The sequence below is a fragment of the Hemiscyllium ocellatum genome, chromosome 2 (assembly GCF_020745735.1).
Source record: "Hemiscyllium ocellatum isolate sHemOce1 chromosome 2, sHemOce1.pat.X.cur, whole genome shotgun sequence".
NCBI lineage: Eukaryota > Metazoa > Chordata > Chondrichthyes > Orectolobiformes > Hemiscylliidae > Hemiscyllium > Hemiscyllium ocellatum.
The window spans coordinates 44,951,182-44,974,929 of record NC_083402.1 but is presented as its reverse complement, the minus strand read 5'-3'; the positions used below and the strand labels follow the sequence as shown (position 1 = coordinate 44,974,929).

At 39.5% G+C, this 23,748-nt stretch overlaps 1 protein-coding gene across 1 annotated transcript in view; it reads right to left on the bottom strand.

Moving 5' to 3' along the window:
• LOC132823016 (single-stranded DNA-binding protein 2) overlaps positions 1 to 23,748 on the bottom strand; it is a 374,063-nt gene that overhangs the window by 50,045 nt on the left and 300,270 nt on the right. Inside the window, exons 8-12 of the mRNA XM_060836550.1 lie at positions 20,197 to 20,263; positions 16,686 to 16,759; positions 16,303 to 16,370; positions 10,844 to 10,892; positions 6,875 to 6,910 (exon numbers count right to left, since the gene is read on the bottom strand). Of these exons, the coding sequence (XP_060692533.1) occupies positions 6,875 to 6,910; positions 10,844 to 10,892; positions 16,303 to 16,370; positions 16,686 to 16,759; positions 20,197 to 20,263 (294 nt within the window). The remainder of the gene's footprint in view (positions 1 to 6,874; positions 6,911 to 10,843; positions 10,893 to 16,302; positions 16,371 to 16,685; positions 16,760 to 20,196; positions 20,264 to 23,748) is intronic.

Below are 23,748 nucleotides of genomic sequence, written 5' to 3'. Positions count from 1 at the left end.
TTTGCACATTCTCTCCGTGTCTGTGTGGGTTTCCTCCTGTTGCACTGGTTTCCTCCCACAGTCCAAAGATGTGCAGGTTAGGTGAACTGGCCATGCTAAGTTACCTGTAGTATCGGGTGTAGAGGAATGGGTCTGGGTGGGTTGGTCTTCGGAGGGTCGGTGTGGACTTGTTGGGCTGAAGGGCCTGTTTCCATATTGTAGGTAATCTAAACTCACTTTTAAGTTTACATAAAAACTTAATAAATAAAGAAAACTATGTAAATATCTTTAATATATACAGTGTGCCAACAACCTAAAACAGCACTTCCTGACAGTACTGTAGATACACTGAAACTGCATCAGCTGCAGGCTTTCAAGGAAGCAGCTCACCCACTACCTTCCTAAGATTACAGACTGGCAACAAATGTTGACCTAGCTAATGACACCCATATCCAGTGAATAAAGCAAGTATACACCAGGGAACATCAAGGCCAATTCAATCTTGACATTCTAACATCTGGTCAATCATTTAAACCTTTTGAGGTTTGAGACATTAGTAAAATTTTTTGGTTATGCAATTTTTTTTTTAATCATGGAATAGAAAAACTACAATCACTTTAGTTTGAATCACATTATTCACACATAAAATGCCAGTACCTATATGAGATATTTCTGTTTGGTCATGCTGCAAATACAGAGAGCATGCTTCCCACACACATGGTTGCAGTGCTTTTGTGACATTGCGTTCAACAACATACCAAGTAGCTGCCTGTATCAACGAGGGTGCAGGTCAAATCTCGCAGAAAATAACTGTCCACATCAACATTCCATCTGCCTGATAGTGATGGACATAGTGTTTGCACAATACATTCACTCACGTCCTGTCCTTCGCTCACTTAAAAATAGTAACAGATCCAAAAATCAAGTGAAAATGTAATATTAAACTCCAAATCAGCAGTCCATCTCATTGGCTCAGAGAACTTTCAAGTGTTGCCTTTTAGCATTCCTTGCTTCAGAACATGTATGGAATAGAAAGTGCTGGAATTACTCAGCAAGTCTCACAATAACTGTAAGAGAAATAGATGTAGCCTACCAGTTCTGAAATGTTTATTTTTCTTCACAAGTGCTGCATTATAAGCTCAGTATCCAGCATTCTCTGTTTTAGTTTGGATTTGAAGCATTTACATCAGAGGGACCTGTCAGTCTGAGTGCATGAGTTACTTAAGATGACAAAACACTGACAGTGATTAGTAACGTATGCAACATCCTACATTTCAATAGGGTGACAGAATACAAAAGCATGAAGACTTTACAAATTTGTATTAACCACTGATTTGGTCTCAAGTGGAGTACTGATTCCAGTTCTGGGTACTGCATTTCAGAAAAGTAGAGGAAGTGCAGGTAAAGTTCATGAAAATGGCTAAAGGGAGAAGGAATTTCTGTTATGATAAGGTATGCTGGAGCTAGGGACTCTTTTCCTTTAAAAAAAGTTATGGGGAAATTGAATAAAAGTATTCAAAATCACAAGGACAGAATACTAAGAAAAAATACTGCTCCCACTGATGGAAGGATCAATAAAAAGGTGGCACAGATTTAAGATAACTTAGAAGCAACAGAGGCATAAGGAAAAACCTTTTCATACTGCAAGTAGTTGGATTTCTAATGGACAGTCTGAGTGTGGTGGAAGCAGTTTTAACTGAGACATTTATAACTTCAAAAGTAGATCATTGGTTATAAAGTACTTTGGAACGTCATGTGGTCATAAAAATTCCCACATATATGCAAGTTTTTCTTTGTCTAGTTTTATTTTGTCCATCATAGGCGATGCATCACACTTCAGATGTGATATGTGCACATTTGCAAATTTGTCACCCATGCAGTTGTTTTCCTGAGGTTTCTAACCATGACATTAATATGACATTAAGAACTGAACAAATATGGAACATATCAATCAATAGATAGCCAACAGAAATATTACCAGAAAATAATTCTAAAATTATTTTCTATCCTTAAACTGTATCATTAAGTTTTACATTACAACACTTCAAAGTGCTTTTTATGTCTGCAGAGTGTTTGGAAAGACAGTTATGCCTTCTGACATTTTCCATACACCAGAATCTCAGTTTCATGATATACAAGCTCGTGAAGTTGAAACAAATTAGTGCCTGAAGCTTATTAAGAGATAAGTTTGTGATTTTGATGACCATTTTCTTTCAACAAAATATTTTTGTTCTCAATTTTGATATTAATGATTCTTTTAACAGTCTATTTGGGACACATCACATTTGGCCACAGTAGACAAGATCTACAGTGAGCAGCTATACAGCCAGCATTAAGGTTTCACCTGATGGAATCACAGGAAAGGGAAATCCTGTCCCTCAAACCTTTAGCTTTGAAGATGTTTATTGTATCATTGGTAAGGGAAAGCCAGTGGATGTGGTGTATTTAGATTTTCAGAGGTTTTTGATAGGGTCCCATACAGGAGGATAGTAAGGAAAATTACAGCACATAGAAATGTGGATAATATAGTAACATGGATTGAAAACTGGTTAATAGGCAGAAATCAGACAGTAGGAATAAAAGGATCATTCACAGGATGGCACGTTGTTACTACTGGAGTACTGCAAAGGATTGGTGTGAAGGCTACAACCTATTTTAGTGATTTGGATGTGAGAACCAATTACGAATGTGTAATCTTTCCAAGTTTTCTGATGATACCAAACTGGATGGAAACATAAATTGTGAGGAATATATACATATATAAAAGTTTCAAAAGCATTGGGGCAGGCTAAGTGAATGATCTGGGACATGGCAGATTGACTCTAACATGAATAAGCTTGAAATCTTTCACTTTGTTAGAAAGAAAAGGCAGAATATTTCTGAAATGGTGAGAGGTAGTAATTTGCAAGAGTTCAAAGAGATCTTGTTTTCTTGTCAATACAGGTTTGCACACAGATGTAGCAAACAATTCAGAAAGAGTATGCTGGCATGCATTCAAGACAATTTGAGTACAAAAGTAAAGATGCCTTGCTGTTGTAAGAAGCCTTGATGAGACCTCACCTGGAATACCAAGTGTAGTTTTGATCTCCTCATTTAAGGGATATACTTGTTACAAATGAATTTCAACAGATGTTCAGCAGCTTAACCACTGGGGTTGGTGACTTTATGAGGGGACATTGAGGAAAATCTGTCAGAATTGCCTGCAACTTTGAAGTATGAAAGATGATCGCATTGATACTTCTAATATCCTATAGGACATGATAGGATGGATATAGATAGGACATTTCCTCTGGCTGCTGACTCATGAACCAGGGGCCATAATTTCAGTATAAGAGTCAGATTATTTAAGACCGAGATGAGGGTAATAAACCTTCGGAATTCTCTACTTGAGAGGACTCTGGTATCTTAACTCAGCTTCTAGACAAAAAAAATTAATAGGTTTCTGGAGACAAATGATATTAAGGAACATGGATGCAGAACAGTACAATTTAGAAGATGATCATCCATGATCTTTAATGATGGGCAAGCTTGTTGGGCTGAATAGCCTATTCTGCCCCTATGTTGTGACCTGACTTCCTAAATATGTGCTGATTCATTATTTTTAAGATTCAACACGCAAGCAGAACTAAAACCCAAGAACTTTTCAGTGAACTAAAATGATGACAACACCCAAAACCTGACAAACATTTTAGGTTTTAAAAGTGAAGGCATAAAGTACAACAATAAATGAACAATAATAAATTAGTACTAACAGCTATTGAACTAAATTTGAGAACTGTATGTAACTTTGAATGTCCTACTACAGAATTCTTTTTGAAAGTATTTAAAGTTGCTTAAAGTTATTTTTCTATTTTTTCATGGGATGTGAGTGTTGTGAGCAAGGCTAGCATTTTCTGCCGATCCTGAATTACCCAGAGGGCAATTAAGAGTCAACCGCATTATTGAGAGTCTGGAGTTACATGTAGGCCAGTTCAGGTAAGGATGGCAAACTTTCTTACCAAAAAAGGTAGTAAAAACCAAATTGGTTTTTACAATATGTTTTTTACATCACTAGGTGGTGGCCGTGTTGCTAGCTTTTTATCTTAATTTTAATTGAATTCAAATTTCACCATCTGCCATGATGGGATTCAAATCCAAGTCCCCAGAACTTGAAGTTGGAGTTTTATATTATTAGTAACATTCTCATTATACTACCACAATGTGTCATGTAAGTTCTTAATTAGCATTACAGCTGAATGGCTGTATTTACTGATAAGAGATTAGATATTTTGGGGTTTTTTTTAAACAGAGAAGATGAAGTGAGATTTAAGGGAGGTTCAGGGGAATTTAAAATTCTGGCAATTTGACAGAGTTAACTAGGCTTTTGTCTAGTCAAATAGTTAACAATCATTTGAAAACTGTAATAAAAAGAGAGCCAAAATCTAAGCAATCTTTATGCATAGGACTTGAGTACAAAAATCAAGAATGACATTCCATTCTAGTGCTGAGTGAGTGCTGGATTGTTGGAGGTGCTGTTGATTAGAGGAGACATTAAATGAAGGCTCCTTCTGCTGTCTCAGGATGTAAAGACATCCTATGGCACTACTACATAGATGAAAAGGAAGCAATCCAATTATCACCAATGTCCTGGCCAAAACTCATCTCTCAATCAACATTACGAAGATAGGTTATCTGGTCATTTTCATATGGTGGTTGTGGGATTTTGATCTGCACAAACTGACTGCTGTATTACCAATATTATAGCAGTGAATATACTCCCAAAGTACTTAATTGGCTATAAAACAGTTCATGGTGTCCCGAGGTCATAAAAGTCACTGTTCAAACACACACCTTTCTAAAGTGAATTGTTGGAATATGGAACAATTTGTTGCAGGAAGCAAGTGAAAAGAGACCACTGTGACTTCTAAAGGAAAATCTTATAAATCTTCAATGTGGAGAACAAGGCAGAGATATAAGAAGATAGAAAGACAGTGGGATTAGAGTTGAATTGTTTACAGAGTTAACAGTCTGAATGGTCCCCTTCGATACTATAACTTCTTATAATGATGGCAAATTTTAACTGGTTTACAAACTATCAATGATGACCAGGTGCACTGTTATGTTTTCAGGACTCTTTGTCCACATAGGGAGTTTGAACAGGTAAAACAGGAAAACATAGAAAATAGGAGCAGAAGTGGGCCATATAGCCCTTGAGCCAACTTCTCTATTCAATTTGATCATGGCTGATCATCCAACTTAATAATCATTGCCCCCTTCGCCCATATCTTTTGATCCCTTTAGCTCCAACTGTAATATCAAACTCTATCTTGAAATCATGTGATGTGCTGACGTCAACTGCTTCCAGTGGTCTCATTACTCTCTGCTTGAAGAAATTTCTCATCTCAGTCCTAAATGGCTTACCCCATATTCTTAGACAGTGACCCTTAATTCTGAACTCCCCCATGATCAGGAACATCATTCCTGCATCTGCCCAGCATAGTTCTGTTAGAGGTCTCTAGGTTTCTAGGAGATTGCCCAACACAACCACCCCTCCCCCTTTCCATTCTTCTGAACTCCAGCAACGATAATCCTAATAGCTTCAACTTCTATACACATAGTAGGAATCAGTCTGGTTAGCCTTCACTGCACTCACTCTATAGCAAGAGGATCCTTCCTCAAATAAGGAGACTAAAACTGCATACAATATTCCAGATGTGGTCTCACCAAGGCCCTGTACAATTACAGCAAGACATCCCTGTTCCTGCAGTGTAATCCTCTAACTATGGAGGTCAAAACATGAAAATATGTTTTCATTGCTTCTTGACCATCTGCTGCATCGACATAGTTCCTTTCGTGACTTCTCTCAATTTAGAACCATTCAGATAATATTCTGCCTATTTGTTTTTGCTGCCAGTGAAGATAACCTTCACATTTATCCACGTTTTATTGCATCTGCCATGCACGTGCCCACTCACTCAGTTTGCCCATATCAGACTAAAGCATCTCTGCATCCTCCTCACAACTCAGTCTTGTACCCAACTTTGAGTAATCTGCAAATCTGGAGATACTGCCTTTGGTTCCTTCAACATTCTTCAGGTCTGTTTTTTTTCCCCCTGACCAGTTTGCATACCACTTCCTTAGATCTAACAACCTTTTTTTTTAAAACAAGCCAAGACTTATTTCAAGTAAAAACAATACTTTGGTGCCTCTTTTCTTTCCCTGGACACAGTGTTACAACATGTGGCCTGTTTATTAAGAAAGACTGCATTGTTTAAGCTATATTCTACTCTTTTGCTCTGTAGCTAGTTATCAGGACGAACGTTTCAAGTGGATCAGTTGAGAAGCTCTTTTCCTCTCATAAGCTGAACACTTTATTTTGTTCCAGGATACAAATCAAACAATTAACAAAGCTTGCCATGAGAAGACGTCCTACTGTAGAGGATGGGTTCAAATTGAAGGGGTTGTATTTAAGGGTTTTCTTACCACAGGATGTGGACTTTAATATCCAAACTGCATGTTGTACTGTTTACTGACAATTCACACAGAAAATAAGTTATTATACAAATATTATTAGAAAATCAGCATTCTTCCATTCAAGCATTTTCAATCAAGTTTTAAATATACAAAAGCCTATTACCAGTAATATGTTGTATTTTCTTGCTTATTTTCAAAAACAATTTGCCATTGCGCCATATGCTGATGTATAACAGATCTCAGATCAATTTTGACCAGACTGATTTACTAATGAACATCAACATATGCACTTTGAATGCCAGACATAATAACCAAACAAGAATCAGATGTTCATTTCTCAGCCAAAACACTTGGTGCTGCTGTTAACATCTGGCCAACCATTTCCACATCTGGAACAAAAACAGCACAGCAGAGAGAAAAAAAACAGCAAAATACTACTCACCACATAATTACCAGGTGATGCTGATGAATATGGTATCTGTAACAAAAAAAACTATAAATTCACTTTTTCTCCTTTTACAATTTCGACACAAAGTCTAAACCAGAAAGACATTGTGAGCAAACAATGTGCAATTATTAAGTTCACTTTAGCCTTACTTGACTTGTCACAAGTAACTACACAAATACTTGCTTGCTCGCACTCCCTGTATTGATTTTAATTATAAACATGTTTTCAGCACAATTATCATTATCTATTATTCAAGTAGGCAAAGTGAAGTTCTTTACAAACTTCGGTCTGTAACTAGACTTTGACTATGAAGTCACAACTCCATGGAAGCATTAGTGATGATACTGATGCTGCAGGACTCCAAAGTTCTGATGTAAAGCTGGATATACTGTAGTTACAAAAGTGTTACAAGGGAAAAAGCATGACAATTGGTTCCCAACCTATGTTTATGTTTAATTGTGTATTTATTTGTGGGCGGCATGGTGGTTAGCACTGCTGCTTCACAGCGCCAGAGACCCGGGTTCAATTCCAATCTCAGGTGATCCACTGTGTGGAGTTTGCACATTCTCCCTGTGTCTGCGTGGGTTTCCTCCGGGAGCTCCGGTTTCCTCCCACAGTCCAAAAAAAAACGTGCAGGTTAGGTGAATTGGCCATGCTAAATTGCCTGTAGTGTTAGGCCAAGGGGTAAATGTAGGGGAATGGGTCTGGGTGGGTTGCGCTTCGAATGGTCAGTGTGGACTTGTTGGGCCGAAGGGCCTGTTTCCACACTGAAGATAAGTAATCTAATATCATTCCAAAAAGGAAGAAAGATCCTAAGGGGAGGCAGGAGTGGCTGTGGCTGACAAAGGAAGTTAAGGACCATATAAAGACAAAAGGGAAAAAGTATAACACAGCAAAGATGAGTGGGAAATCGGAGGACTGGGAAGCTTTTAAAGAACAACAGAGGATAACTAATAAGGAAATACGCAAAGAATAATGAAGGGTACGAAGGTAAACTGGCCAAAAATATAAAGGAGGATAGTAAAGGCTTTTTTAGGTATGTGAAAAGAAAAAAAATGGTTAAGACTAAAATTGGGCCCTTGAAGACAGAAACTGGTGAATTTATTACGGGGAACAAAAATTGGCAGAAGAGTTGAATTGCTACTTTAGATCTGTCTTCACTGGGGAAGACATGAGCAATCTCCCAGATGTAATAGTGGCTGAAGGACCTGAACTGAAGGGAATTTATATTAGGCAGGAAGTGGTGTTGGAGAGACTGTTAGGTCTGAAGGCTGATAAGTCCCCGGGGACCCGATGGTCTGCATCCCAGGGTACTGAAAGAGATGGCTCTAGAAATCGTGGATGCATTGGTCATCATTTTCCAATGTTCTATAGATTCAGGATTAGTTTCTGCGGATTGGAGGTTGACTAATGTTGTCCCACTTTTCAAGAAAGGAGGGAGAGAGAAAACAGAGAATTATAGACCAGTTAGTCTGATCTCAGTGGTGGGAAAAATGCTGGAGTCAATTATAAAGGATGAAATTACAACACATCTGGATAGCAGCAACAGAATAGGTCAGAGTCAGCATGGATTTGTGAAGGGAAAATCATGCTTGACTAACCTTCTGGAATTTTTTAAGAATGTAACATGGAAATGTACAAGGGAGATCCAGTAGATGTAGTATACCTGGACTTTCAGAAAGCCTTTCATAAAGTCCCACATAGGAAGATAGTGAGCAAAATTAGGGCACTTGGTATTAGGGGCAAAATACTGACATGGATTGAAAATTGGTTGGCTGACAGGAAACAAAGAGTAGTGATAAACGGCTCCCTTTCGGAATGGCAGGCGGTGACCAGTGGGGTACCGCAGGGATCAGTGCTGGGACTGTAGCTTTTTATAATGTACATTAATGATACAGATGAAGGTATCAAAAGTAATATTAGCAAATTTGCTGATGGCACAAAGGTGAGTGGCAGGGTGAAATGTGAGGAGGATGTTAGGAGATTACAGGGTGACCTGGACAGGTTAGGTGAGTGGACAGATGCATGGCAGGTACAGTTTAATGTGGATAACTGTGTGGTTATCCACTTTGGTGGCAATAACAGGAAGGCAGATTACTAACTAAATGGAGTTAAGTTAGGTAAAAGGGCAGTACGACGAGATCTAGGTGTTCTTGTACATCAATCAATGAAAGCAAGTATGCAGATACAGCAGGTAATGAAAAATGCTAACAGCATGCTGGCCTTCATAACAAGAGGAATTGAGTATAGAAGCAAAGAGGTCCTTCTGCAGCTCTACAGGGCCCCAGTGAGACCGCACCTGAAATATTGTGCGCAGTTTTGGTCTCTAAATTTGAGGAATGACATTCTGGCTATTGAGGGAGTGCAGCGTAGGTTCACAAGGTCAATTCCTGGAATGGGGGGACTATCTTACGCTGAAAGATTGGAGCGACTGGGCTTGTATACGCTTGAGTTTAGAAGGCTGCGAGGGGATCTGATTGAGACATATAAGATTATTAAAGGATTGGACACTCTGGAGGCAGGAAGTATGTTTCTGCTGATGGGTGAGTCCCAAACTAGAGGACACAGTTTAAAAATAAGGGGTAGGCCACTTAGAACAGAGTTGAGGTGAAACTTCTTCACTCAGAGAGTGATGGGTGTATGGAATGCTCTGCCCCAGAAGGCTGCGGAGGACAAGTCTCTGGATATTTCAAGAAAGAGTTGGATAGAGCTCTCAAGGATAGTGGAATCAAGGGTTATGGGGATAAGGCAGGAACAGGATATTGATTGAGGATGATCAGCCATGATCATAATGAATGGTGGTGTTGGCTTGAAGGGCAGAATGGCCTACTCCTGCACCTACTGTCTATTGTCTATCATGGATGGTCTACCCAAAGGCAAGCCCTTGGTTGCTGATATTCATCCTGCCTTTGACAGTATTTTTGTTAATGCTGGTTTGCCATTGCTTTTCATGCTTCAAGAAAAGAAGCTCCAGATCTACCTCAGCTTGAAAAGTAACTGAACCTATGCTGTTGGTGTTACTTTGAACTATACACTAGCTTTCGAGCCAGCTGAGCTCAACTGCCATGGAATATTTTATATGTGCTTGGGAATTTTCTTTTCAGCCTGCTTACGTTATTAAAAAATGAAAACAAATTCATAATTGCCATCTTTTGAAAAGTCATCAATTATTACTTTGCCTCTCGCTCAGCATTATTATATTAATGATGTTGAGAAACACTAAAAGTAGGAAGAAAAACAAGCATCAAGGAAGGTGTGCTGTTTCACACAACACTTTCATTGCACAAACTGAAAGAAATATTCATATTTTTTACTTTCTAAAATATTCATAAATTGACAGAACATAATGGGAAATTAACAAGAAGCAAATCAGCATTAAGATTCTAGGACCTGCAGAACGTTGGAAGAAAAAACAAAGAACTGAATTTTTAAAGTGAAATCAAGCATAAATAAGAGTTACATAGAACATATCAGCACAGTACAGGCCCTTCGGCCCTTGATGTTGCACCGACCTGTCATACTAATCTGAAGCCCATCCCACCTACACCATTCCATGTACGTCCATTTGCGTGTCTAATGATGACTTAAATGCACTTAACCTTGGCAAATCTACTACCGATGCAGGCAAAACATTCCATACCCTTACTACTCTCTGAGTAAAGAAACTACCTCTGACATCTGTGTTATGCCTATCTCCCCTCACTTTAAAAGTTGTGTCCCCTCATGTTTGCCGTCCCCATACTTGGACAAACTGTTCATTCACTTTTGCATCACACTGTATGCTTGCTTGCCTGTAGGCATCAGTTTTCTTTTATAAGGAACAATTACTGTAATTACGAAAGTAATGTTTTTATTATATGGGGAATATATTTCAGCTTGTGCATCACAGTCACCACTTAAATGCTGAGAGGCTGATTTATTTTTTGCTATGTTTGGGCCATACAAACATTAAGATATACTTACTGAGTTTGCATTAGGTGGATTTGGCCATGGTCGACCACCTCCAGGACCCCTGCAAGAAACAGTGACAGATGGGAATGTTAATTCAAATAACCAAATAGTCTCTGGCACTTTACCAGCAAGCAACTTATGCTGAGAAACAAAATGTTACTGTCTCACTGGTAACAAGACTTCCCAATAATCCTCTCCCTGACACAATTGCAATCAGTTTTTCAGATCTAAAAGTTGAATTTCTAAATTGGAGGAAGGCTAATTTTGATGGTATTAGGCAAGAACTTGCAAAAGCTGGTTGGGGGCAGATGTTTGCAGGTAAAGGGTCGGCTGGAAAATGGGAAGCCTTCAGAAATGAGATAACGATAGTCCAGAGATAGTATATTCCTGTTAGGGTGAAAAGAAAGGATGGTAGGTGTAGGGAATGCTGGATGACTAAAGAAATTGAGGGTCTGGTTAAGAAAAAGAAGGAAGCATATGTAAAGTATAAACAGGATAGATCGAGTGAATCCTTAGAAGAATATAAAGGCAGTAGAAGTATACTTAAGAGGGAAATCAGTAAGGAAAGAAAGGGACATGAGAAAGCTTTGGCAAAAAGGGTTAAGGAGAATCCAAAGTGTTTTTACAAATACATTAAGGACAAAAGGGTAACTAGGGAGAGAATAGAGCCCCTCAAAAATCAGCAAGGCTGCTTTTGTGTGGAACCGCATGAAATGGGGGAGATACTAAACGAGTATTTTGCATCAGTGTTTACTGTGGAAAAGGACATGGGAAATATAGAATGGAGGGAAATAGCTGGTGACACCTTGAAAAATGTCTGTATTATAAGAAGAGGAAGTGCTGGATGTATTGAAACACATAAAAGTGGATAAACCCCCAGTACTTGATCAGGTGTACCCTAGAACTTTGTGGGAAGCTAGGGAAGTGATTGCTCGGCCCTTGCTAGGATATTTGTATCATCGATAGTCACAGGTGAGGTGCCGGAAGACTGGAGGTTGGCAAACGTGGTGCCACTGTTTAAGTAGTAAGTAAGGACAAGCCAGGGAACTATGACCAGGGAGCTTGACGTCGGTGATGGGCAAGTTGTTGGAGGAAATCCTTTGGGACAGGATGTACATGTATTTGGAAAGGCAAGGATTGCTTAGGGATAGTCAACACAGCTTTGTGGGTGGGAAATCATGTCTCACAAACTTGAGTTTTTTCAAGAAGTAACAAAGAGCAGTAGATTTGATCAGTAAGGCGATCGACAAAGCTTCCCCATGGGAGGCTGGTTAGCAAGGTTAGATCTCATGGAATACAGGGAGAACTCGCCATTTGGATACAGAACTGGCTCAAAGGCAGAAGCCAGAGAGTGGTGGTGGAGGGTTGTTTTTCAGACTGGAGGCCTGTGACCAGTGGAATGCCACAAGAATTGGTGCTTGGTCCACTATTTTTCATTATTAATATAAATGATTTGGATATGCGCAGAAGAAATATAATTAGCAAGCTTGCAGATAACACCAAAATTGGAGGTGTAGTGGACAATGAAGGAGGTGACCTCAGATTACAATGGAATCTTGATCAGATGGGCAAATGGGCTGAGAAGTGGCAGATGGAGTTTAATTTAGACAAATGTGAGGTGCTGCATTTTGGGAAAGCAAATCTTAGCTGGACTTTACACTCAAAGGTAAGGTCCTAGGGAGTGTTGCTGAACAAAGAGACTGTGGAGTGCAGGTTCATAGCACCTTGAAAGTGGAGTCGCAAGTAGATAGAACAGTGAAAATGACATTTGGTGTGCTGTCCTTTATTGGTCAGAGTATTGAGTACAGGTGGGAGATCATGTTGCTGCTGTCCAGGACATTGGTTAGGCCACCTTTGGAATATTGTGTGCCTATCGGAAGGATGTTGCAAAACTTGAAAGGATTCAGAAAAATTTAAAAGGATATTGCCGGGGTTGGAAGATTTGAGCTAGTGGGAGAGGTTGAACAGGCTGGAGATGTTTTTCCTGCAGCGTCAGAGGCTGAGGGGTGACATTTATAGAGGTTTATAAAATCATGAGGGGCATGGATAGGATAAATAGACAAAGTCTCTTCCTTGGGGTGGGGGAGTCTAGAACTAGAGGGCATAGCTTTAGGGTGAGAGGAGAACGATATAAAAGATACCTAAGGAGCAACTATTTCATGCAGTGGGTGGTACATGCATACAATGAGCTGCCAGAGAAGTGGTGGAAGCTAGTACAATTGCAACATTTAAGAGGCATCCGGATGGGTATACGAATAGGAAGAATTTGGAGGGATATGGGCCAGGTGCTGAAAGGTGGGACTAGATTGGGTTGGAATATTTGGTTGGCATGGATGAGTTGCACCAAAGGGTCTGTTTTCATGCTGTACATCTCTATGACATTTTATTGTCAATATCTCAGGTGCCATGCATTAAGCAGATCTTGAGCTATACCACCGATCAACATAGATTTTATAATTTAATTTATATTTGGATGCTTTTAAAAAGAACTGTGGAAATCATCAAGATTAAAAGAGGTTGAAATAAATATATTATACCTGCATTGGTACATATTTAAATAGGAGATGGAAAAAATACAGATTACAAAAATTTCAACTCAGAATAAACAGGGCTTGTCAATGGCTGGGTTTCCATAGATAGAAAAAAAAGAGAAAAAATAGAAAGACACAAATGATCAACTTAGAGTGTATAATATAAAAGGAACCTTCAACAATTAGATTAGATTAGATTACTTACAGTGTGGAAACAGGCCCTTCGGCCCACACCAACCCACCGAAGCGCAACGTACCCAGACCCATTCCCCTACATTTACCCCTTCACCTAACACTATGGGCAATTTAGCATGGCCAATTCACCTAAACTGTACATATTTGGACAGTGGGAGGAAACCCACACAGACACAGGAGAACGTGTAATCTCCACACAGTCAGTCGCCTGAGGCGGGAATTAAACCCGGGTCTCTGGTGCTGTGAGGCAGCAGTGCTAACCACTGTGCCACTGCGCCACCCCCATTTTGAAAGATATGAAAGTGAAGCAAAGTGTAGGATTAGACAGCTGGAATGCAAATGGAAAATGGCAATGGCTTTCATACACAAATCACTAAAAAGGATCATCAAAGAAGAGGTGGCATTATTTAAATTGAGGGTGGTCATCTTGTATTTGAATATTAGGAAAAACAGAACAACAGCACTGCATTCAGTTCCTACAGCCTGCTTGCTCTTCAACATGATCAAATCATCTTAATTGTATCCAACTGTCCTGGCTCCTGATTTATTTATAATAAAAAGAAGTGCTGGAGAAATTCAGCAGGTCTCACAGCATCTGGGAGAGAAAATAGAAGTTTCAACAACAGGCAAATCAGTTGCAAATAGGTGCCATATCAGAAACAAAACATTCACTATGTTTCTCCTCCATAGATGCTGCCAGACCTGTTGAGTTTCTCCAATATTTAATGCTTCATTTCCAGCATCCAAAGTATTTTGCTTTTACTCCTTATTCCTTTATTCAGAAAAATTACATCAACCTCAAAATGAATATTGGTTGAGCTAGCATCTATTACTTTTTGTGACACACCCACAGTCTTTTCTAACTTCTCCCCTGAATGGCCTATTCCATTTCAAGTTCAGGTCCAGATATAAATTAGTTCTATCGATCCTGTCAATTTATTTCAAAATCCTCAGTCAGCTCACCCCTTAGCTTTCCAGGGAACACAAGTCCAATCCAATCTCTGGTCATAATCACAACCTTGAAATCTTGGTAATGTTCTGGTGGAACTGCTCTGCATCCCTTCCAAGGTCACTATATCTTTGCCAAAGTGCAATGATGAGAAGGGAAACATGGGTATGTTGAGCAATTGTTATATATGGCAAATGGACAAAATGGGAATGAGGAGATGGAGGCAATGCCATTGCGGGAAGTAAATACTTAAAAGGAAAATGCAATAGAAATGTTAATTCCACTAATATTAGAAAAGTCATGATTGTCAAATTGGATTTTGGCATGTAGGCTAATTGCTTATGTGGCATGGTGTCAAAGGCCTTGCTAAAATTTAAAAATAGCACATCCACAGCATTTAGTCATCAGAAAGTCTCTTCTTTTCCTTTAAAAAGACTCCAGTGGATTTTGGATAGACTACACATGGTGACTGATTTACATCATAGCTTTCCTGCAGTTGTATTACATTTTAAAAACAATTTCCATTTAATTATTATTTATAGTAGTGACTTTTCCACAACCTACCAGATATATCTGTAGTCCTATTCACCCTTTTCTCTCTTAAAATTGAGTTGAGATACTTTGTAAGAATCTCTATTTTCCCTCAGGCTCAAGTACACACATAAAATGTTATATCTCTTTTCAGTTTGTCTTTTCTACAAACTGATCTATATCACCATATATTTAACCAAAATGTGTCATTGTTGAACTACATTTCTGTGATAATCTGGATAGGATTACTTCCCTTGCCAATGTAGATTTCCGGATCACCAATTTTATTCTCAAGAGAGTCTTAGATTCATCTACAGAACTCAGAGGTAATAATTTTCCTCACATCCTTGACTGGGCTCATTGATTTTTCCATTAATTTGTCATGTGGTCATATCCTTACCTTCTGTAATGGGTTAATGCAAGGTCTGAACTTAAAACCGTGACAAAGCATGGATTCATCAGGGCAGGTCAATGTAGATTTGAAAAAAAAAGAGTTGTTTATGCTCAATAAATTTTCATTGTTTTATAAATCAAGATAAAGGAAATTGATTTGAATGGGTAAAAGATGTGAGCAGTGTGCCACATTTCTCTGAACTACGATTCTTGTACATACATATTATGCGTTTTGTTACGAATGCTGACACACATGGTTTAAGGTATTCCAGTCATATTGATAGAGGCTTAGCTGGGGAACAGAACAAAATTGCAACAAGTAATATGCAGGCAAATTAACAAAAAAACCCCACAGAAAATAGCACAACTATTATTATGTAACAACTATTTTTAGTCTTTCACAGGATGTGAGCATCACCTGCAAGGCCAAAAGTTGTTCATTCTTAATCAATAACAGATTAGAGCTAAAGTGGTGTAAGGAGCAAACAGAGGTTTTGTGGTGCTTACAGAACTCTGTTGAGACATGTTTGCTTTCCATTATATAAATGATTTAGCAAGGCAAACTATAAGATGGAACACAGAAGATGGTAAGATGTTGAATAATAAGTGGCAGAAGCAGCTCAAAACACTAAATTTAAATAGTGCATTGTGAGAAAATAAAACATGAAATAAGAACAACCTGAATTGAATGATTCCAAATGGATTAAAAAAAGACATCTAGTGTAATGCCTGGATCTTTAAAGGCAAAAGTGCAGTTAGAAAAGATTATAAAAAGAAAAATGGCAGGTACACATAAAGATACTGACTGTATTGGAAGAAAGCAAAGACATGAGAAGCAATGTATCCAACATGTAAGAAGTTTCTTTACTTACATGTTCATTCCAGGCATGCCTGGACCACCTAAAGCATTCAGCGGGGGCCTCATTCCTCCTCCGTAACTCTGCAATGATAACCAAGGGTCAGACTACCATAAAGAAAAGAAAACCAGAGAGGAAGGGGGAAAGAAAGGAAAGTAGGTTAATGATTTCCCTAGTAAAACTCAAGGAAAGTGGCCTGTGTTTGTAATATGAATAATACTCAAAGTTCAGTGGAAACTTAAAGCTTCACATCTACATCACCAAGAGTGGATTACTTTTCAGTCAGGACTTATAAAATAATTGCAACATAGCCAATTAAGAATGAATATACTGCTTTTCTGGCTAATGAATATACAAACACAAACAGCAAATAAAATGAATAGTTAGTTACTAATTACCTGTGGTCCTAAGGGGGGAACCATACCCCGTGGAGGAGTCATTCTCTGCATTGGTCCACCCATGGTTGGATGTCCTGATTGGTAAAATATCACAAACCTGAGTTATCCCTCCCGTGGTTTATCAATTCCTTCAGAACATCACAAAGGACTACGGAAAGGTTAGTACATTTCAGTTGACTTACAGATTTCATAAATGAGAACATGTATTTTGCAACAGTAAAATCTGTCGTAAACTACGAAATGTTCATATCAAAACAATTAATAGTATATTACACTTTATATGCAATAAATATAAATAACACAATATATGTACACAAATACATATATATTAAACACAATTAAAATCAACATCAATCTAGTCAAAAATCACAACACCAGGTTATAGTCCAACAGCTTTAATTGGAAGCACACTAGCTTTCGGAGTGACGCTCCTTAATCAGGTGATAGTGGAGGGCTCGATCGTAACACAGAATTTATAGCAAAAATTTGCAGTGTGATGTAACTGAAATTATACATTGAAAAATTGATTGTCTGTTAACCCTTTCATCTGTTAGAATACAGTGATAGTTTCACTTCTTTCATGTGTAAATCACAAAACCCTTCTTATTAAAGTTGCATTCTTGGGTTAGCTGCCAACAATGGTGATAGCTAGACAATATGTTGAAGGTGTTAGCCCCCTGTGTTCTCTGTCTATGACCTGATGTTTAGATTGATTCTAATCTAATAAGTGAGATAACAGTGTTTTACATAAATTCCTGCAGTTTTTGAGGTCAGAGTTCTACATGAATATATGCAGCTTTTGAGCAGAGTGCAATGTAACTCTGCAAGTACAAATTCAGCACACAAAATATATGTGTGCATGTGGGTCTTTGTATGTCTGTGTGTGTCTGTCTGGGGTGGGGTGTGTGTGTGTGTGTGTGTGTGTGTGTGTGTTGGGTGCAAAGTGTCTTAAGTCGGTGAGGGGGTGTATATGTGAGCGTGGGAGTGTGTGTGTCTATAAGGGTGTGTGTGGGTGTCTGTATGCGTGTCTGCATGTACCTGTGTCCGTGTGTACGTGAGAGTGTGTCTGTGTAGGAATATCAGTGTGTGTGTGTGTGTGTGTAGTGCAATGGTGATCACCTGTAATGTGACATGAACCCAAGGTCCTGGTTGAGGCCCTCCTTATGGGTACTGAACTTAGCTATCAGCCTCTGCTTGGCCACTTTCCTCTGCTGCCTGTCCCGATGTCCACCTTGGAGGATGGTCACCCGAAGGTCCGAAGCTGAATGTCCTGAACCACTGAAGTGTTTCCCAACTGGGAGGGAACCCTCCTGTCTTTTAATTGTTGTGCGGTGCCCATTCATCCGTTGTCGTAGCCTTTGCTCGGTTTTCCCAATGTACCATGCCTCCGGGCATCCTTGCCTGCAACATAAGATAGACAACATTGTCTGAGTCACATGAGTATCTGCCATGTACAAGGTGGGAGGTGTTCCCACGCATAATAGTGGTATCTATGTCCACAATCTGACACGTCTTGCAACGTCCACTGTGACAGGGTTGTATGGACTTGTCCTGAGGGCCAGGCAGCTTGCTACGAACAATGATCTGTTTGAGGTTTGACCAAACAACCGCCAAACCTCAAACAGATCATTGTTCGTAGCAAACTGCCTGGCCCTCAGGACAAGTCCATACCACCCTGTCACGGTGGACGTTGCAAGACGTGTCAGATTGTGGACATAGATACCACTATTATGCGTGGGAACACCTCCCACCTTGTACATGGCAGATACTCATGTGACTCAGCCAATGTTGTCCATCTTATACGTTGCAGGCAAGAATGCCCGGAGGCATGGTACATTGGGGAAACCGAGCAAAGGCTACGACAATGGATGAATGGGCACCGCACAACAATCAAAAGACAGGAGGGTTCCCTCCCAGTTGGGGAACACTTCAGTGGTCCAGGACATTCAGCCTCGGACCTTCGGGTGACCATCCTCCAAGGTGGACTTCGGGACAGGCAGCAGAGGAAAGTGGCCAAGCAGAGGCTGTTAGCTAAGTTCGGTACCCATAGGGAGGGCCTCAACCGGGACCTTGGGTTCATGTCACATTACAGGTGATCACCATTGCACTACACACACACACTCTGATATTCCTAAACACACACACACGCAGACGTGCATACAGACACCCACACACCCTTATAGAAACACACACTTCCATGCTCATACATGCACCCCCTCACAGACTTAAGACACACTGCACCCACTATATACACACACACACACACACACACACACACTCTCACACTCAACCCCCACCCCAGAAAGACACACACACACACACACACAGACAAAGACCCACATGCACACATATATTTTGTGTGGTGAATTTGTATTGCACAGTTACATTGCAGTCTGCTCAAAAGCTGCATATATTCATGTAGAACTCTGAGCTCAAAAACTGCAGGAATTTATGTAAAACACTTATCTCACTTATTAGATTAGAATCAATCTAAACATCAGATCATAGACAGAGAACACAGGGGGCTAATACCTTCAACATATTGTCTAGCTATCACCATTGTTAACAGCTAACCCGAGAATGTAACTTTAAAAAGAAGGGTTTAGTGATTTACACATGAAAGAAGTGAAACTATCACTGTATTCTAACACATGAAAGGCTTAACACTCAATTTTTCAATGTATAATTTCAGTTACATCACACTGCAAATTTTTGCTATAAATTCTGTGTTACGATCGAGCCCTCTACAATCACCTGATGAAGGAACGCCGCTCCGAAAGCTAGTGTGCTTCCAATTAAACCTGTTGGACTATAATCTGGTTTAGATTAGATTAGATTACTTACATTGTGGAAACAGGCCCTGCGGCCCAAAAGTCCACACCGACCCGCCGAAGCGCAACCCACCCATACCCCTACATTTACCTCTTACCTAAGACTATGGGCAATTTAGCATAGCCAATTCACCTGACCCGCACATCTTTGGACTGTGGGAGGAAACCGGAGCACACGGAGGAAACCCACGCAGACACGGGGAGAACGTGCAAACTCCACACAGTCAGTCGCCTGAGGCGGGAACTGAAGCCGGGTCTCTGGCGCTGTGAGGCAGCAGTGCTAACCACTGTGCCGCCCCATGGTGTTGTGTGATTTTTAACTGTGTACACCCCAGTCCAACACCGACATCTCCGAATCATGAATATATATCTAAGTGGTTTCAGCTTAAAATTGCATTGTCTAGGTGATATTTTCTGTCACTTGTACTTGCATTATAAGATAGCATTGTTAAAGGTGTAATTTGTTATGTATCTTACAAATTACAGGTAACATGTTTTGCAAATACTGTGATTAATGTTTTCTGTAAATGTCTAGTACTGCATTATCCACATAAGAGTAGATTTTTGGATACTAAAAGGCCAACACAAAATGCTAGAACTATTTTCAAATAATAAAGTACCTCATCAAACCACTGATAAGAATGTCTGAAAGATGTTATAGAATTGAGCAAGGTACTTACCTTGCTGCCGCGTTGGATCTATCCCACTGGGCAGCAATGGTTGTGTTCCTGGGACTCCTCCAAGTGACTGTCAGCAATGGGGTATAAAAAAGGAAGAAACACACTTTACCAATTAATTGACTGAACCATATAATATCCTGAGGAGTGGTGACAGGGAAAACTGCAGAGAGGATGTTTACTCTCCTGGAGAATTTAGAACTATGGACACTGTTTGAAGATCAGAGTTTGCTCATTTAAAAAAAAGAGATTAGACAACAAAACCAGATAAATAGAAACGTCGATTTCGCTGCTCATTGGATGCTGCCTGAACTGCTGTGCTCTTCCAGCACCACGGATCCAAAAACAGATAAATGTCAAGTGATGCAGATGGGAGAATAAACAAGGTAAGGGAATACATGAACAATAGAAGCCTGGGAAGTACACAGGATCAGAAAGACCTTGGACTGCATGTAAACTAGTTCCTTAAGGTAAGAGGGTTGGTGGATGAAGTGGTTAAGAACGCTTATGGTATTCTTGACTTTATTAGTTGAGGTACAGAGTTTAAGAACAGGAAGAAACAAAAACACAAGTTGCTGGAAAAGCTCAGCTGGTCTGGCAGCATCTGTGAAAAGAAATCAGAATTAATGTTTCAGATTTGGTGACCTTTCCTCAGAACTCTGTAGAGAACTTGAACAGGGTGGTTATGCTAGAATTGTATAAAAATTTGGTTAGGCCATAGCTAGCGTAATGTGTGCAAGAATCTATATTGTAGTAGGCATGAGAGTGCAACGGAGAGGATGCAGAGGTGATTTACCAGGATGTTGTCTGGACTGGAATGTTTCCGTTATGAAGAGTGTCTGGACAAATTGAGTTTGTTTTCCTTAGAGCAGAGGAGATTAAGAGGGGACATGATTGAAACGTCTAAAATTGAGGGGCACAGAGAGGGTAAACAAAAGAAACCTTTCCCCTTGATGAAGGGACCAGGGGATTTATGATTAGGTGCAGAAAGTTGAAAGATGTGAGGAAAAGCTTTTTCATCCAGAGGATGATGGAAATCTGTAACTCACTGTCTTTAAGTGTGATAGAGGCAGAAAAACTCTCATAACATTCAACAAGTGTTTAGGTGTGCATTTGTTCTGCCAAGGCATACAACGCGATGGGCCAAGTGCTGTAAAATAGGATTAGAAGGGCTCGGTGGTTGTTTTTGACTGGCATGGACATGATCGGCTGAAGGGCTTTTCTCCTTTGGTGTTTTCAATGACAGGAACTAACTTCCAGAAGAGATGGTAGAAGTCAAATCTTTGGATTTTTTTTTAAAGGAAGGGTAGATAGATTATTGTTAATTAAGGAGATTGATGGGTTATCATGTGTAGTTGGAAATGTGGATTCAAGGTTCCAATCATATCAATATGATCTTATTGAATGTCAGAGCAGACTTGAGTGACTGAATGGCCCACTCCATTTCATGTGTTTGTTTGTATGTTTGTATCTAAAAACGCATTTATTTTAATTCTGAGGTGTGATTTTTGATTCAAGTAAAATCATTGTGTATGAAATTTTAGACTTAGTTTTAATTACTCTTTAATCTTTGGTTAATTACATACATACAACTGTAGCCTGTACATGTATTAAACTCAAATCTACCTGCTGAGCACAGCCTCAGCAATTCTACAGCGTTGTCATCTCACCTCCAGTCTATAACCCACCTAAAAATCTAGCACCTGGAACATGGGATTACTGTACAAATCTAATATTCTGTAAGCAAGAAGTCATTGTATAAAATGTATATTTGAGTTTCTTTGATACTTCTTGCAACCTAGTTAAGATCAGCAAAGACATAAAAAAAAATGGAGCACCTACTGAATAGCCTTTAAAAGGCAACTCCAGAAGAGAATTAAAAATGGCAAAAGGCAGTTAAATCAAGCTCAAGTGTAGCCAATGTGCACAATTACAGTATCACTGTATTATTGTGCACTGGGGACATTAAGAAAGTAGATGGCAGAGAAACACTTTTGGAGATGGTATTTACTTTGACAAAATGTCCAAAGTGTGCAAGTCAGGAATAAAAGGCAACAACTTTGACTTTGATAGCATCGATACTCCAGGACCAGGGTGATACAAAATTGTCAGGGTATCTCTCTGATGACCTGTAACATAGCCACTCTGAACACCATGCTTTGCAGGGCGGTAGTGTAGGTGTCCCATGTACGGGCCAGAAAAATGCAGAGTTGATAAAAGTTGAAATCTTTTCATACTGACTTAATACTCAAATATTCCATACTGACTTAGTACCCCATTTAATTTTCACTGGTCTTATTAACGTCCATGCTTAAACATGCAGAGTTCAATGTTGTTCAGGGTTCACCCCTGTAATCAAACCACCTCCAAGGTTGTACCATCTAACTTGCAGATGATGGGCATTTGACTTTGGTTTTTATTGCTGTAGAGTTAAGGGAAATACTGTGTCAACAGATAAGTTGATTGAAGTTCTTTCAAATGAAAAGTGCTGGATCTTTAGACGGAGAATTGTGGTTTTGAAAGGCCTCCGTGTATATGTCACACACACCACCTAACGGGGATTCCACTTGCATTTCGTCTGGGGTTGGAATATGACACTGTTCACATTAAGGTTTCAGAGGTAAGCAGAAACGTGGAGTCAGGCCACAATTAGATAGCCATGATTTGTGAATGGCGAAGTGGGTTGAAGGGGCTGAATGGCTTACTACTGCTCTTAATTTGTATATTCTCAAATGGGGAGTACTCAAACAGCTTTCTTCCTGTTTGAAACATAGCTTAAAAGTGCCCATGGCCATGTTTCCGCAAAGAGGTTACAGGATTGAGCTGCCTCTTCAAACTGGACCTACAGCTGCAGAGTAAGGCAAAGGCAGCACTGCCATTAATCTTCAAAGACACTGTCGTCTTCGATTTCTAATCCTCTGGCAAGCCAGCACTATCGCATGTCCATCCCTGGCTGCTTGAAATCAGTGCTTTGCCATGTTATAGAGAATTCTTTGCAGTTTGGTGAACAGAGCCTGCATATTTTACATGTGAATTCTCATCATGTTTCAGCACAGTTACTTTACATTCATAACAATGACTATGTGATGTTGGCATTTTACAACTTTGCCAATTGCATAGCATCTCTGCAACATAAATTCGTAAACAGTCAGTAAGCATAAAAGGGGACATCGGAACATAACTCACTGATCAAGAAAGTGACATAGACTGGGGGAACACTGATTTTTTCTTAATCCTGGCTGAATATGAAATAAGTTCTACCTAGTTTCACAGGTCTTCTAGCCAGCAAGTTATATACCAATCATTGCCTCAAGTTCTGAAATGTTATGGATTGGCATGATTGTTTGCAGAGGTTTATTTATAAATTTAAATGAAGGCCCTGCAAAAAAGGATTGTACTGAAATATAGGTAGTTCCCGGGTTCTGAAGTCCATGCACAAGTGGATTTGTACACAGATTGGAACACAATGCAGCATAATATAAAGGAGCCATTCATCAGTACAGGAACTGTTCATATGTCGAATCTTTAAAATTACACCATTGCATAAGTGAGCAT